This window comes from Aptenodytes patagonicus, chromosome 4 (genome assembly GCF_965638725.1).
Source record: "Aptenodytes patagonicus chromosome 4, bAptPat1.pri.cur, whole genome shotgun sequence".
NCBI lineage: Eukaryota > Metazoa > Chordata > Aves > Sphenisciformes > Spheniscidae > Aptenodytes > Aptenodytes patagonicus.
This window is the reverse complement of record NC_134952.1, coordinates 58607529-58622840: the sequence shown is the minus strand read 5'-3', so window position 1 is coordinate 58622840 and position 15312 is coordinate 58607529. Positions and strand designations below refer to the sequence as shown.

The window sequence follows — 15312 nt, the reverse complement described above, 5'->3', positions numbered from 1 at the left end:
TCCACAGCAACAGGATTGATTTTTTTTTTTTGTTGCACTGTTGCACTTTTTCCTGCTGCTTGCCACCAGCTCCCATTATAATACAGATGTTTTGGTTGTTTTTTTTTTCTTAAACCATTTAAGCTTCATTTGGTGCCCTGTAGCTGTCCTTCATAATAAAGAATAGTGAGGTGAAGCATGGATGTGAAGGAGAATAACTTGCAAGGAACCAAGGAAATAAAAGCAACCGCTGTCCCCCTTCTTAAGTCCTCAAAACCAGAATGTACAGCAGCCAGTATTTTAGGGGCCATAAAATGCTGTAGCCTGATTTGTGTAGTGATTTTACCTAGGCAAGGTATTTTCCAGTAGAGAGAGTGTGAAATTCAGAGAGATGATTCTGTCCATGAAGATGGTCATCCCTATCTTAAGGAGGTAATGAAAGCCTGCCCCAAAGCCTATTCTAATATGAGTCCTTTAAAGAAATATAAACAAAGCCTATAAATAAGGAACAACAGATGGGGAAGGGCCCAAGTGTCAGTTAGTAGACAGTAAAGCAGTTTTGATGAACAGTTTTTTATGGGAATAGGCAAATAATAAGTAGGAGGAATAAAGAAGCAGAGTTAGGAGAGAAGTTTGCTGGAACAGGAACCAGAAAAAAGGAGCAGCAGTCTGAGAAGGTATGCTTGAATTTAAGTAGTGGCTGGAGATGCAGATCTGGAGTTCGTCCACTGCTGGGAGCCAGGGAAATTGCTGCAGCAGCCTGCTTTGCTTTACAGACTTGAGGAGCTACTGTCTCTTCAACAAGTACTAGAAATTGTGAGTTCAAACCTCACAAGAGGAGGAGATGACAGGGGCTCAAGATGGGAGGAGGAATGTTCCCTTGCTTGGAGAGAAGAGGATGATACACTGGAGCCCTGAAACAGATTTGAATTGGAGCTGCAGTTTTATTAGTGCCCAAATGAGGCATCTTGCCTCCAGCCAAGAACCCACCCTTTTCTAAATCATTCCTTCTTAGTTGGTCTCACCCACCCCAGTGAAAGGTTTCTTGTATTCTTAAGCGTGTATTCCAGCTAGAAGACCTGCCTCTAGCACAGCCTTATGTGCCCTTGCTTTTTTTCTGGGATTCTGGCAATGAAACTCCCTAATCTTCTACAGGCAGATGGCCAGCAGCCAAGTTCAAAATGTGTTTTACTCCGAGTCCATAAACACGTAGCCCTATTAAGTGCGTGCAGAAGCAAAAATTTACATAGGGTTCTTCAAAGTTTTGTTTTGTTCTTTGGGTAGTGTGTGATCCAGTGGAATTTGGGAGTGGCATCTATCAGATGCCTATGAACACTCAGCATATCTTCTCACATAGGTTTGGTCTCACAGGTTTGGTCTCACAGTTCAGTCCACATGTCATCTCTCTTGGTGGTCTACAGAGAATTGAATGGTCTCTAGCATAAGACTTTTTCCCTTCTCTTACTGTTCTCATTAGAAATACTTGAATGTCTTTGTTCAGGTTCACAGACTAGATTTTAAAAAGACATTTAGGCACTTAAAGATGGAAAGCACATGACTAGGTGTCAATTCTGTGGACTAAGCAACTCTGAAAATCTGTTTTATAGGGCCGGATAGACAGAAGAGTATCCCATCAGGAATCGCTGCCAACCAGGAGATGTCAGTGAATGAGGCATATCTGTGGGAGAAGAGAATGAAGTAGCCAAGCAGCATGGAGAGAGAGCAAGAGGGAATCAGAGGAAGGGAGAAATGAGCAAGTGACTTGCAAAACACTAGAGAAGGAGAATAACACCATGGAAGGTGGCCTGGGCAGAGTGAGGTTGTGAAATAGCTGGAAGACTGCATGCAAAGCACAGCAATAAAAAGTCAGCTCCCATTTCCATCAGAGGTGACTGTAGGAGGGAAATAGATGGAAAGAGAAGGATTACATCAGCTATAAAAAGTGCTTGGCTTCTGGAAAGGACAAAATCCTTCATTGTATCAAAATCAATTAAAATTGTATTGAAGACTCTTCCATGTAAACATATTGTTAGAGAGTTAATTTGCCAAGGCGCTGATAGGACCACCTCATTGCAAGTCACAGGAGTAATGGTAGTCTCACAGGAAAATCCAGTAAAATTTGTTATGCAGAGCAGAAGTAAATGTTTAAGATCATGAACTGTGTCTTTGCTATAGCAGTATAGCCCTTGAACAGAACTACTGTGTGACTGTTTATAATCTCTCTGTACCCAATGGGGCAGTGTTCATCTCTGCCTCCCAAGGGTGTCCTGCAAATGGCATGCATTCCTCTTTGTGTCCTGTTCTATCTTTGCACGGTAGGATTGTAGAGGTAGAGGTAGAATTGGCTTATCACTGTGAGTATGCAGATATCATGGGGTTATCAGTAGAATTAGTGTTTAGTGCACCTGGCACGTATCTGTCTTGTATCTAATGGGTTGAATTTGGAAGTAATGTGAGCAAAGGGATGCCTTTAACGTAACTTTGAGAAGTCAAGCCTGTATTTTGTTTTGAGGTGCTGGTTTAAAAATCCATGTGTTGAAATTGTTTTTACTAGCTATTCTTTCATTATCAAAAAATGCCTGTAGTCTCTGCAGTTGCTGAGGAAAAAAATACCGCACTGAATAATCTTAAGTGTTGCAAGAGGTGCCTACTGAGATGAAAGCCTATAAATACAGAATTTTCTTCCTCTCCTGTCACAAATATGGTCCTTTTATTCATTGTCCCTTTGGGTCTTAATTAATGAAGGGCAGGAGGCAACTGGTTTGCCTGTTTAGTGTGGTTGTGAAATCATATGATATCAACTATGGGCAGCTAATGTAATAAAGTGAAGTTCCCCAATGACTTTGAAAGTGCTCAGTGAAATCAAATTGCTTGCAGAACCTTTACGAGACTTTAAAAAAAAATGAATGTTACAAAAGTTGTGAGTAAAAATCACTAGTCCTTTTCTATTTTTTTTTTTTTTTCTTTTTAACCCACAGATATTGATGATGTCAAGAAGCACAAACCAGGTTACCTTGAGGCTACGGTTGACTGGTTCCGATTGTATAAAGTCCCTGATGGTAAACCGGAAAATCAGTTCGCTTTTAATGGAGAATTTAAAGATAAGGTGAAGATAATCCAAAATTAAAGATGCATCTTTCTGTCATATGGCCTCTTTAATACATCCTAGAATTTTTGGAATTGTAAAGGAGGTTTAACAAAAAGAATTTTTGTATTAGGGATCTTTGAATACAATTTATTAGGCTAGGAATAAATAATGTTTGCTGCCTTCCATTTTATTCAGGGAAAATGCATAGGTTATTAAAGGAAGTCTGAAAAAAACTATTCAGTCCTAATCCTGATGAGACTTACACACTCATCTGTATGTTTGTAGGTTTTTTCACAGCATTTTCATTCTCCCTGTCAGAGGAATGAACAGATTGTCTTTTTAGGTATTTTTTTCAGTCTTGATTGATAAATTTTCCTGACTTTTTTTTAAGGCTATGCAGTTTAAGACAGACAATAGATTGCAGATTTTTTCATATTTGGTATTTGCTCAAGGTATACATTTTCATGGTAATTCTACGTAAAAACATTCGAGCTGTTTTTGGATTGAGGGCTGAAAAAATATTTTTCCCTTTTTTAGAAAAAATTAATGGCTTTTTAAGCTATCTGCAGTAAAAATGGCCAGTGTTTGAAAGGAGAGTGGACCTGGGAATAGACCTTGCTGAAGAAAATACCTGGATTTCTCCAGAGGGAATTGCATGTAATTTGAGTAAAAGTGCTTTGCAAAACGTGTATTGCACACACTCTCTAGACTATTTTTGGCAAAGAATCACAGGTTCCTAATGAATGATGTCCATGTGTCAGCTAGGTTCAGCCTTGCAGTGTGCTATCAAAGTTACAAAATGCCTTCTAACCAGCACAGACAACTTTACATGTTTTGTCTGGTTAAAGAGATGCCCTGACTCTCCTCTGCACTAAAACTGTCTTTTAAATCAATCAAATGTAGACTTGTAAGGCTTGATAACCTGATCTCTCTCCTGTTCTCCCAGGAACTGCTCTTAGAGATTTTCCTGCTCTGTAAAGGAGAGTGTTGCTCAGTAGTGACAGTTTAACAGGGTATATCCCTGTCAGGCCATTGGAGTTCAGGCTCGAGGCACTAAATGCCCTGGGGTAGCTGGTTTGGAGCTCTTGAATAGTTCTCAAGCATTTCTAGAGACCCAGGATGTGGCGAGGCGGCCGTGGCTGTGCTCCAGCAGCTCTGGTGAAGTTCACAATGTTCCAGTGGCATTTTGCCAAGTTACTCCTTGTTAGGAAATGTGAATGTTCTGTTGGCAGCTCTTTGCAAGCCAGTCTAGATATCATCATCTGGACACTGAGGGCTTATTTTACTTTATTTTTATTTTTTTGAAGCTTTGTCATACCCACCCCCGGTATTACTTTTGTTTTTGAACAAACAAAAACTGTGAAGCAGCTGACACATTACGTTGTTGCAAATGCTTAAGTATATGGTTGGGCAATTAATGAAGTAAATGCAAATTTTGCCACTAGAGGGGAAACCTTAACTCTGACCCTGATGTGCATGCGTAACAGAGGAGTCAGCTCACACACTTTGTCCCATTTAGTACCTGGTACAGTTTTCTACAGCTGTAGGTGTCTGCTTAGCATCTAGTGCTGATTTCAGTTTTTTGCACAGCCTTCGTGTTTTCTGGCTGCGGACTGAGGGAAAGTCCTGAATGTGTTGCCAGTGTATTTGACAGATAGTGAAGCTTGTTTCTTTTCATAAAAAAGGGTGTTACATTTTCCAGAAATTTAATGAGGCCTCAAAGGAGGCCCCTTAAAATAACACATGAAACGATGTGCTTTAATAAACTAGTTCTGTGGCTTTTTTTCTGTTTAATAACATCTTAAATCATAAAGCTTTTCCTTGATGTAAACTAGGATTTTGCTGTTGAAATTATTAAATCCACCCATGAATACTGGAAAGCTTTGCTTCATAAAAAAGCTGATGGAGGTACTATTAAGTGGTAAGTATCCAGTCACGTCTTCTCCTCTTTGTATTGTGCTGGTACTGGTGGTATTCAACACGTGGCAGCTGTGCATGAACTGCTTTGATTTTTTTTACTTTGAGATGACAGGAATACTCATGGTTTTGAGTGATAATTAATTGATAATAGACTATGATTGACTAATTGTACCTTGTATGAAGATGATTTACTGGTAAGTGGTTCCAAAAATATATTGATTATATAAAAGTGACACAGATTACTTCAACTGTTGAGAAATGGCCCCAGAGTGTTTGTTCGGGATCATTTTGGAAGAATCTTGGTATACCATGCAAATCCTCTTGTCACTATTTATTCCATCCTTCCATGTTGCATTGCTGTGATGGAAAATTCTTTTGCAGCTTAGCATTCTGTATTTTTTAGTTGCTCTCTGGAATGAGAGAACCAAATTATTGTTCTTTACTAGCCTTTGGCCTTATCTAAATTAAAATGGACTTTATCAAGCTCTCTGGACTGGTTTGCTGTGGCAGTTTTGGCACCAGAGGCCCTGAAGAGCAGGCAGGTATCTTTACAGCCCTTGGAAAGCACCAGGCGGATCACCATTAGCTAAACCAGAGGGCAAAGGCTGTGGGGGAAGCTGTGCTCAGATAGTCACTGTCGTCTTCTACTTTATTGGGAAAAAGTGACTTTCTCTCTCTTGGAGCTGATCGAACACCTTAGCAGTTGGACAGGTTGATAGTTCTGCTTTAGCATGGCAAGAATACTGTAGGATAATATTCAAATTTTGGTCTTGAGGCACTTTGAGCTTCATGTTGACCAAATTAAAAAATAATTAAAATTGCAGTCTTGCTTTGAGGAATTTAACTTCTTGCTGTTTACTGTGTAGGACCTTAAAAACTCATGACCAAACTCACTTTTGGTGTGAAAGGATAGGGAAACATTTCTGCAAAGTATTTGGTCCCAGAGTTTGTCTGCTCTCTGGAAGCAGTACAGGTACTTGCTGCTTTATGTAGGAGCAGAATTTTGACCTGTTTTTTCCTTCTTGTTAGATACTGCAGGCAGGTTACTGCAAACCAACGGTGGCCTGCCACAGAATCTGGCCAGCCTTCAAGGCACAAGAGACGGGATATTCACACCATCTGTGCTAGCCATCTAGGTGTTCTTCAACTTGCTCAGGAAGTGCCGGTTTATCTCTGCTGACTTTTTTGGGTGATTTAGTTGTGGTCCTCTGAACTGTACCCAAGTTAGCTGCCAGAAGCACTGAGTGTGAGCACTGCTTGCAATAATGTAGAACTTATATAGTCTAAAAAAAGCCTCAAATCCAAAGAAACAAAGAACACCCCTCCACGCTCCCTTTCCCTTCCAGCATTACTGGTTACTTTGTGTTTTTGACTTCCTCATTTCTTGCAGATACACATGTCTGAGCTCTGTATGTTAAGGTGGTTTTTTTCGACAGGTGCTTAATTGTGTGTGTGTCTTTTCCACTGGTCGATAAAACGTTTTTAATTTTATTTTTCAGCACAAATGTTCTGGTGAGTGGCAGCCCGTTTTGTTGCAGTGAGGAGGATGCCCGATCGATTGTGCAGTCGGTAAGGATAATATTTACTTTTTTTCCACACTTTTAAAAAAAGTGATTAATAGGAAAAGAAGATTCAGAGCTCCAAACCTGAAAGTAGCTAAACTGAAATGGTCCTCAAACAAAAATTTAAGGCATAAAGTAAAAGGAAGAGCACAAAGGTTGTGGGGGAAATGTAAGCATTATAATAGAAACCTTTCATTGCAGTGGTCCAGTTGTGCTTTCTGGCAGGTTCATTACTGTTCTGTTGGGGGGGGGATGTTTTGGTGGGTTTGTTTTGGTTTGGTTTTTTTCTCTCTCCCTCTGCAGTGCTGTTTCTTCTGATCCTGAATAGCAAGATGGACTGCTATTTGTATCTAGCCTGCTGTCTTCTCTGTCTCCCCTGTTGCCATGAGTTACCACTCAGTGCTAGAACTCATTGACTAGCTGACTGTAGTCCCTAATCACTAAAGGGATCCTTTGTTTGTCTACTTGCATAATAAAATGCATTGCTGTAAGAGAGGGGGATGCTTTTTTGAATGTTTCTTAAAGAATGCCTGTCATATTCTGAAAATTAACATAAAATTAAAACATGCAGGTTTCCTGTTCAGGCGAGAAAAATGTCCTGCAGGTCTGATGCTTTCATGTGCAAATGCTAGTGAAGGAGAATTTCTTCCATTTTAACATATGCTAGTTCAGATGCCAGAAATTAAGCAAAGTTACCAGAAATTACATGGAGAAAAGTACCCCCAAGTATTACTTTTTTTTTTCAGACATATGCCATGATTGAGCCTGTGCTCATGACCACGACAGGTGTTTTGCACATGTGCGTGGCTGCCTGGGCAGCCAGTGTTTTGCCCCAATATTCACAGTAATTATGCAAGTTCAGGTGTCAAAGGAGACACCATCCACTGTCTGTGCAGTTAACATTCCAACAGCGTTTCTAGTAAGTGTACGTTCTCCTGGGTGGTGTTTTGTCACAAGCAAATAAGACTGTCAGTTGCAAAGAAAAGTTGGTTTAAGTCATAAAGAAGTGTCAAACCTAACTGTTCTTCCTATTCAGGTCTCTTGCTTTCAACACTTCTTTAAAAGGACCTTTATGGTTGCACTTGTGAATATTAATTAATGGGACTGTAAGTTTAAAATGAAAGAAAAACTCATTTTGGAATTCAAATATGTTTTTAGATGTCATCACAGCTATAAGGAAATATTTACCTCCTCTGTACTTTCAAATTTACAATAAATTGTAGTGAGTGTTTAAATGCAACTAAAATTTCAAGTTCAAATGTATTTGGATGGTGGCAAGCTTGCAAAGGAATATTTCCTTTTGCATTCTATGCTGTTTGTACTTTGAAGCATGTAGAGTACATAATTATCTGTTTAAATCAGCAGTTTCTGTTATTTTGTCTCTTAATAACAAATCAAAATTTTTCCTGTTTTTTTGGGGGGGAGATGAGTAAAACCAGTTCACAAAATAGGTACCTTGTATCAAACTTTAATGTCTTTTTTATTATGAGCGCTTGCTGCCTTATCAAATATTATCACTTCCTGGCTTTTTTGTGCCTCACATTTATTTTCTTTTAAGTGATACTGTTTTTGTGAAATTGTCATCACATACTCCTTTCCATCATTCTGTTTCAGTTCAATCTAAGTATTTTAATTGTGTCTTTGTAGGCTACTGTCTCTTGGCACTTTTCAGACAGGGAAAAGATGCAGTACTCTTTTAAATACTGTTCATACTGCATGCAATTTCCAATCTACGATAACTAAAAAAAGTAAAATGCTCTTGAAATATGAATGGTGGACAGTCAAACTCTAAATATAAGCAGGGAGGTTGACTTGCACATTTTAAGCAGGTATCTTTTTGTCTAGTACACTACACTGCCCACTTTGGTTGTCAGGCATTCATCTCTTTCAAACTGAAGTGAAAGTACGTGAGTGTTGGCTGTAGAATTTTAATGGCTGTGGTATTTTTAAATGAAAGCTGCCTGTGTCTGGTTTTTTTTTTTTTTGGTTTGTGTTTTTGTTTTTTTAAACTAAAAGCAGATATATTTTCTTCTAATTTATGTCCATCTATTAACTTCTGGATAAAAACAGAAGAATGAAAGCTGAGGTAGAGATTTTGTATGCAAGTACAGTGAGAAACGTATTTCAGCCACTGCAAAATTTCTGAGCTACTTGTGCAGTGAGAGCTGGTTCCGTACAATTCTGTTTCCTGGGTCAGACTCCAATTACGGAATTTTTGAGTGGGTGATAATTGCCTTAAATCGGGTCTCTTGAGTTCTCAAAAACCAAACAAAACCCCCCCCCAAAACCCAAAAGGCAACACTCAGTATTGTTACGAACCAATTTTTATGGTGAGCGAGAGAACTATAACTAAGAACCAAATGGAAAATAAACAAATCCTTACCAAATGCTTACCAAATTGTGCACTAATCAGAATTTCATACAGATTTTGATCGGGTAGTTCCCAAGATAGTCCTGTTGATTTCAGTAGGATTTATTGTGCTATTATTTGACCTTTCATTATTTTACAGATGTGGGACTAGAATGGCTTGTCTGTGTTGGGGAATTTCCACTCCACTGAGTTAGTTTCTAGACGGTGGGCATGGCTACTGTCATCTGTATTGGCGGCAAACGAGGAATGATTCTACAGCTGGTGAAGTTGCCATGTCCAGTCAATCCCAAAGAGATAGAAGATAATCTGTGCATATGGGAACACATACTGAACATTTGAACCAGCTAAAATTACACCAGCCCCCTGCAACTACAAACCCAGTTGAGTTTTAACACTAGGTGGTGAAAATTTCTAGTGTTTTCTAGCCTCTGAAAATTGTTTCATCTCTTTCTCAGCTCTAGTGTTAGTGTATGTTGAAAACTAAACCCAGGAGGAATAGAGCTTTGTAGCTGAATGTGTTAGTGCTAAGATGTACTGTTTATTTCAGGCTTTTAAGTGTTGCCATCTGTAAAACTGACCAGGACAGCCAAACCTTTGTTTAACATTCATCCTGAGAACCGCTTGCTCACTTGCTCTGTGAAGAAGCTGCTGAGGACTTTGCAAGTTGGAAAATCTCCAAGACAATCTATATATAGTTAGTAGAGCAGTGTTTCTCAGACTTACCACATAATTCTTCCCTTATAATACTGGAAATTGAACTAGGAAAGCTTTGCTAGATGAGGTCTCTTTTGATAAAATGCAGAACAATATCTTACAGGGGAAAATACTTGGCTTCTCCTGATAATTTAAAAAATCTCCAGCAAAATTTGAATCTGTATACTTACTAACGTGTTTCAAATAATTAAGATCTAAGCAAGAAAGTCTGTTAACTGCCTTTCTCCCTACATGTTTTCTGTGAGGACATTTCCATTTGGGACTTAGTAGAAGCAGAATTTTCTCTTTAGTGGCCAGTTGTGAAACAAAAGATTGGTGGGGTTTTTGCTGTGCGTTTTTTTGGGGGGTTTTTGTTTGTTTGTTTTGTGGGGTTTGGTTTTTTTGTTTGTTTGGGTTTTTTTTGTTTTTTACATTATTTTGTTTGTTTGTTTTAAACAGTGTTCCAAATGAAAGGGTTGGGTAGTGAAGAGATTCCTGGTTCAGTGGGATGAGTTTTTGACCTGTTCCTGGTGGGAAGGTGCCGAGTCCTTATCTGAAACTTTGAGCAATTATCCCAGAAGTGGCAGGCACCTGCTTGTACATGGTGATCACTGGTTCTCCCTGCCTTATGAGATAAAGCTTTGGTTTTACTGAAAAGAGAGGGGATGGTCTGGTGTTAAGGCCTGGAAGATGCTTTCCATAGAGTGTAAGAGCTCTTGATCCCCATGTGTAACAAATCAGGAAAGGAAGGCAGAAAACTGGCATGGATGAGTCAAGACCTGCTCGTCAAAATAAAGGGCAAGAAGGAAATGCACAGAAACTGGAAGCAGGGACAGGTATCCCAGGAAGAGTATAGGGACATTGCCCGGTTGCACAGGGACAGAGTCAAGAAGGCCAAGGCGCAGCTGGAGCTGAACTTAGGAAGGGACACTAATAATAATAATAAGGTCTTCTGTAGGAATGTCAGACAGAAAAGGAAGGTCAAAGGCAGTGTACCCCCCCGATGAACGCAACTGGCAAACTGGTAACAACAGCTGAGGAGAAGGCTGAGGTACTGAACAACTTTTTTAACTCAGTCTTCACTGGCAGCCTTTCTTCCCACACCTCTCGAGTGGATGGAACTCAAGGCAGGGACTCGGGGAGCCAAGTCCCTCCCAGTGTAAGAGAAGATCAGGTTCGTGACCGCCTGAGGAACCTGAACATACATAAGTCTATGGGACCTGATGAGATGCATCCCAGAGTCCTGAGGGAATTGGCTGATGTAGGTGCCAAGCCACTTTCCATGATACTTGAAAAGTCATGGCAGCCAGGTGAGGTCCCCAGTGACTGGAAAAAGGGAAACATTGCACCCATTTTTAAAAAGGGTCAAAAGGAGGGCCCTGGAAACTACCGACCTGTCAGTCTCACCTCTGTGCCTGGGAAGATCATGGCACAGATCCTCCTGGAAGCTATGCTAAGGCACATGGAGGACAGGGAGGTGATTCGAGACAGCCAGCATGGCTCCACCAAGGGCAAGTCCTGCCTGACCAACCTAGTGGCCTTCTATGATGGAGTGACTACATCAGTGGACACGGGAAGGGCTACAGATGTTGTCTGTCTGGACCTCTGTAAGGCCTTTGACACGGTCCCCCACAACATCCTCCTCTCTAAATTGGAGAGAGATGGATTTGATGGATGGACTGTTTGGTGGATGAGGAATTGGTTGGATGCTCGCATCCAGAGAGAGTGGTCAATGGCTCAATGTCCAGATGGAGATCGGTGACGAGTGGTGTCCCTCAGGAGTCGGTATTGGGACCAGTACTGTTTAATATCTTCATCAATGACATAGACAGTGGGATCGAGTGCACCCTCAGCAAGTTTGCAGATGACACCAAATATGACTCATGCTAAATCCAAAACACAGCGCTGTATGAGCTAGTAGGAAGAAAATTAACTCTATCCCAGCTGAAACCAGGACACATGGTTCACCTAAGTGATTACTCCTGGGGTTATCCACTTGGGTAAGCGTAGTTGGGGTGGGCTTGTGTCATGGCAGAGGCCAACATCCACATGTTTTGCACTTGATTTGTGTGTGCGAGTGAGCGTGGCAGGATTCCTTGTGCTGAGATGCTCTCTGCTTCTTTCCCATCAGTTATGTCAGTTGGAAAACTTGTCTGTTTGTGAGGAGCTGATGGAAGGGCAGCGGAGGATTGTTGCTATACAAGTAACTAGCACCCTTGTCGTGAGGCAGGTTGCTTCCAGCTGGTGTTAAAACTGGCTTTAATTTTGTCCTTTACATAATAGGATGAGACATGCTGTGTAATACTGCGATTGGATAGTGGTGTATCCAGGTTTGAGATGGACCTGGACTTACAGACCTACATTTTAAAATTATGTGTCACTTTCCACAGAACTGAATCCTGCTCTGTCAAAATGTGGTTGTAAAAGAGTTTAATTACACATTTATTTAAAAATGTTTGCATATATGTAATGTGAATTTTGTGTGTGTGTGTATATTCACGTGTACCTTTATACTGAAACATGTATAGTAATATAATTGGAAAGGCATTTTTACTCTTTAGTATGTAAACAGCAAATCCAGTTATCCTCAAAGACAATATAATAGGAAAATCCCCTTTACATTAGGTAAGATGTTAATCTATCACGCATTATTAGTGTGTTTGTTTTGTCATTTATGAGCAACCAAGAAATTTGTACAGTACAGGAAAAAAAGGGGGAAAGTCTGTAAGGTAGAGCGTTGTCTTGTGAGGGCAACAAAGTTCTGTTTTTATTAATATCTCTTGACTTCAGCAGTAAAATAGCTTTGAGTTTGGGTGCTACCTGTGAAACTGTAACTAAACTCCGATATTTTTCTTGGGTGTTTTTTGTGGTTTGTTTTTTTTTTTTTTAGGCACCAGTGCCTGTGAATGGAGATTCTGTTTCCCCAGAAGGTACGTTTTTCCCCAAACGGCATGCAATTTCTTTAATCGTTTGCTTTAAAAATTGACATAAAAACTGTTGTTTTGAAAAAAGGTGGTTTTGTGCACATGAGAATGATAATAGTTATATTCTGTCAGACTGTAATGCCTGTCCCCTGTTAAATAGAACATGGGCAGAAATTCATGGATGGTTTGTGGGAGGAGATTACTTTTGAGTATGAGTGAAAGTGTAGTCCACATAAAAAGATGAGAAGACTAAATTTTTCTGTCACTGATCATGGAAGGCAAATGCATGACACTTATCCTTTTTAAAGGAGAAAGGTTGCTTTGCCTTAGTTTTTGTCATTCCTCACAGTAGCTAACTAATCAAATAAACAGCCCCTTTTCCTAAAAGTGACATAACCATACTTAATTTTCAAGTGTAAGTTCTGAAGACAAAATTCTCTCTCTCACTGTTATGACTGTTTTTCATGTTAACAGAACATGTGTTTTTCATCAAAAAATGAACAAAAAAGAAAATGTAGGATGCATTAACCACTTTAAAAAAAAGAGATTTTTCTACTGGCAGGAACTACGGAGAGGACATACGTGCTTTTTGAGATGGAGGGAGTTACAGAAACACAAAGAGAAACTTAGTCATGAGTCGAGTTCCAGATTGTTTGCAAAGTAACATCTGTGTAGCCCATGTCATGGGAAAGCAAGTTGCATTCCATTTGTCCTTATATGGCATGCCAATAAATAGCATTTATTTACTGAAATACTACATCGCAGACCTCTGACAGATAACTGAACATGATCTGCCTGATCTTTGATGTTTTCCAGGGATGGTCACGTCAGTGTTGTAACTTGTTGCAGGATTGTTTCAGTCAGACTGTTAAAGTGAACAGATACTATTTTGAGGCTGTGCTTTACATGGGCTGGGGATAGAGCTTAGCCAGAAGTATTGTTGTGGGAGGGGAGATAGCTGAAAGGGCAGAATGTTGCTTTTTCAAGTGTTTGTGTCTGGCTAGTTGTATAGAACTAATGTCATTCTTGATGTGTATTTTTTTTTTTTTTGCTTTAGTTGATTCCTGGCACTTTTTTCCCAAGTGATCGTCAAAGTGTTCTGAAGCTGCATTATCAAATCTTAAAGTCATCCCTTTTTTGAAGACAGGCAAAAGCACTAATTGTTGGGTTCCTGTTGAAACAACTTTTCAACTTGTGTAAACCTTCTCTCATGTAAATAAACACTGACATTATAAAATGACTGTTTCCTTTCTATGTCTGTCTTTGTGCAGGGTGGAGCAGAGGGAGGAGGAGGGCTTGCTTGTTTGTTTCTGAATCTCAGAACTCCAGAATTGCTCTTAGCCACTCACGAAGTATAGTATCAAATGAGATGGGAGATAAGGTGTCTTCAACCTTGTTCTCCAGATTTTGGAACAATCCAGCCATCAGGTGCATAGAAGACTCTGTTAATTTGTATCTTAGGGCTTGTCTGGCCACCCCGACTGTAATCTTTTTCAAGTAGACAATCATCTTTATGTAATAGGCTTAGCAGTTTACCATGTTCTTTAATACGCAACTGTGCACTGTTTCTTGTAGTTGTATTCACTTTTGTGCCCAGTTGTCTTTGCATGCTTCGTAGAGTTATGAGCAGAGCATGCTTGCTTTAAAAAAACAAACACAACTTCACTCCAAAGAGTAATTCAACTAGGAAGGGCTAATGCCATAATAATTGAAGTAAGGATGCACGTGTGCTCTCTGTACTACATCCTGTTTTGACAACTTGTGCATTTCATCACACAGGAAGGACTTTCCTTAGGGAAACCTCCAATTTTTAGAATTGTGTACACCTGAAGGCTTTTGATAGTGCCTCATTCAGTGAGGCAAGATTAATAAAATGTATAGAACTGAGCTTTGTGCTTTCATGGTAAAAAATATCTGCCACTTTTTCTACTGCTGGATTATATCTCATCTGTCTGTACCCACAGTGTTCATTAAAAACAAAAAAAGACAGCTGCTTAGAAAGAGAGGAAATGGTAATATAGGCAGACAGCTTTATCCAGCTTGTTACTGAGATGAAAGGTGAGTGTTGTCTGCTTTGTATGATGACTGAAACAAAAGGTTAATATTGCTGACACAGGATGGAAATGGAAGATAAAGGACTGAAAAAGTTAGGCTGTGGCTTGCCATAGAGGACTAGCTTTTCCTTACAAAGAATTAAGTTATTAGTAAGAATGCTTTTGCCTTTAGGAATGTTTCTTTGATTTTAGGAGATGACTTTCCTGGTTTAGAGACTTTCCTCTAGAATATTGTCCAATGTATAAGCACTAGTCACTTGGGAAATCTCACTTTGGGCCTCAACGCTTATGAAAAGATGGAGTTCTCCTGTCTGCATAGATTTTTGCAGTGTTTTATACACAGAGTTTGGGTGTGGTATGAAAAATGCAACATAAACCTCAGATATTAAGGACTTTTTTTTTTTTAGTCAAGAGATATGTTACATCCAACATACATTTACAGTACTGATTTTCCATACTTTATTTTACACTTCAGAATTCTAAGTATGTGTAGCATTATACCTACAGATATAATACCTTTTTTTTTTTTTTTAAAGTAGAGTAAATGTTTCCCTAGTGTCTTGGGTTCATGTGCAGCCTCTCAGAGCGAGATTACTCTGGTTAGAGGTGAGCTCTTGTGGAGTGCAGAACAGCTGCTGTATTTGCCCGTATGGTGGTACGTCTAGGAGGCTTACTGTTTTGTAAAGTGCTTAGGGACAGCTGGACAATGAAGGGCACTGTG

At 39.7% G+C, this 15312-nt stretch overlaps 1 protein-coding gene across 1 annotated transcript in view; it reads left to right on the top strand.

Annotated features, from left to right (window-relative positions):
- PPA2 (inorganic pyrophosphatase 2) overlaps nucleotides 1–13777 on the top strand; it is a 37453-nt gene extending 23676 nt beyond the window's left edge. Inside the window, exons 8-12 of the mRNA XM_076336844.1 lie at nucleotides 2958–3085; nucleotides 4903–4988; nucleotides 6487–6556; nucleotides 12504–12543; nucleotides 13595–13777. Coding sequence (XP_076192959.1) covers nucleotides 2958–3085; nucleotides 4903–4988; nucleotides 6487–6556; nucleotides 12504–12543; nucleotides 13595–13623 — 353 coding nt within the window. The 3' untranslated portion in view covers nucleotides 13624–13777. The remainder of the gene's footprint in view (nucleotides 1–2957; nucleotides 3086–4902; nucleotides 4989–6486; nucleotides 6557–12503; nucleotides 12544–13594) is intronic.
- The last annotated feature ends 1535 nt before the right edge of the window (nucleotides 13778–15312 follow it).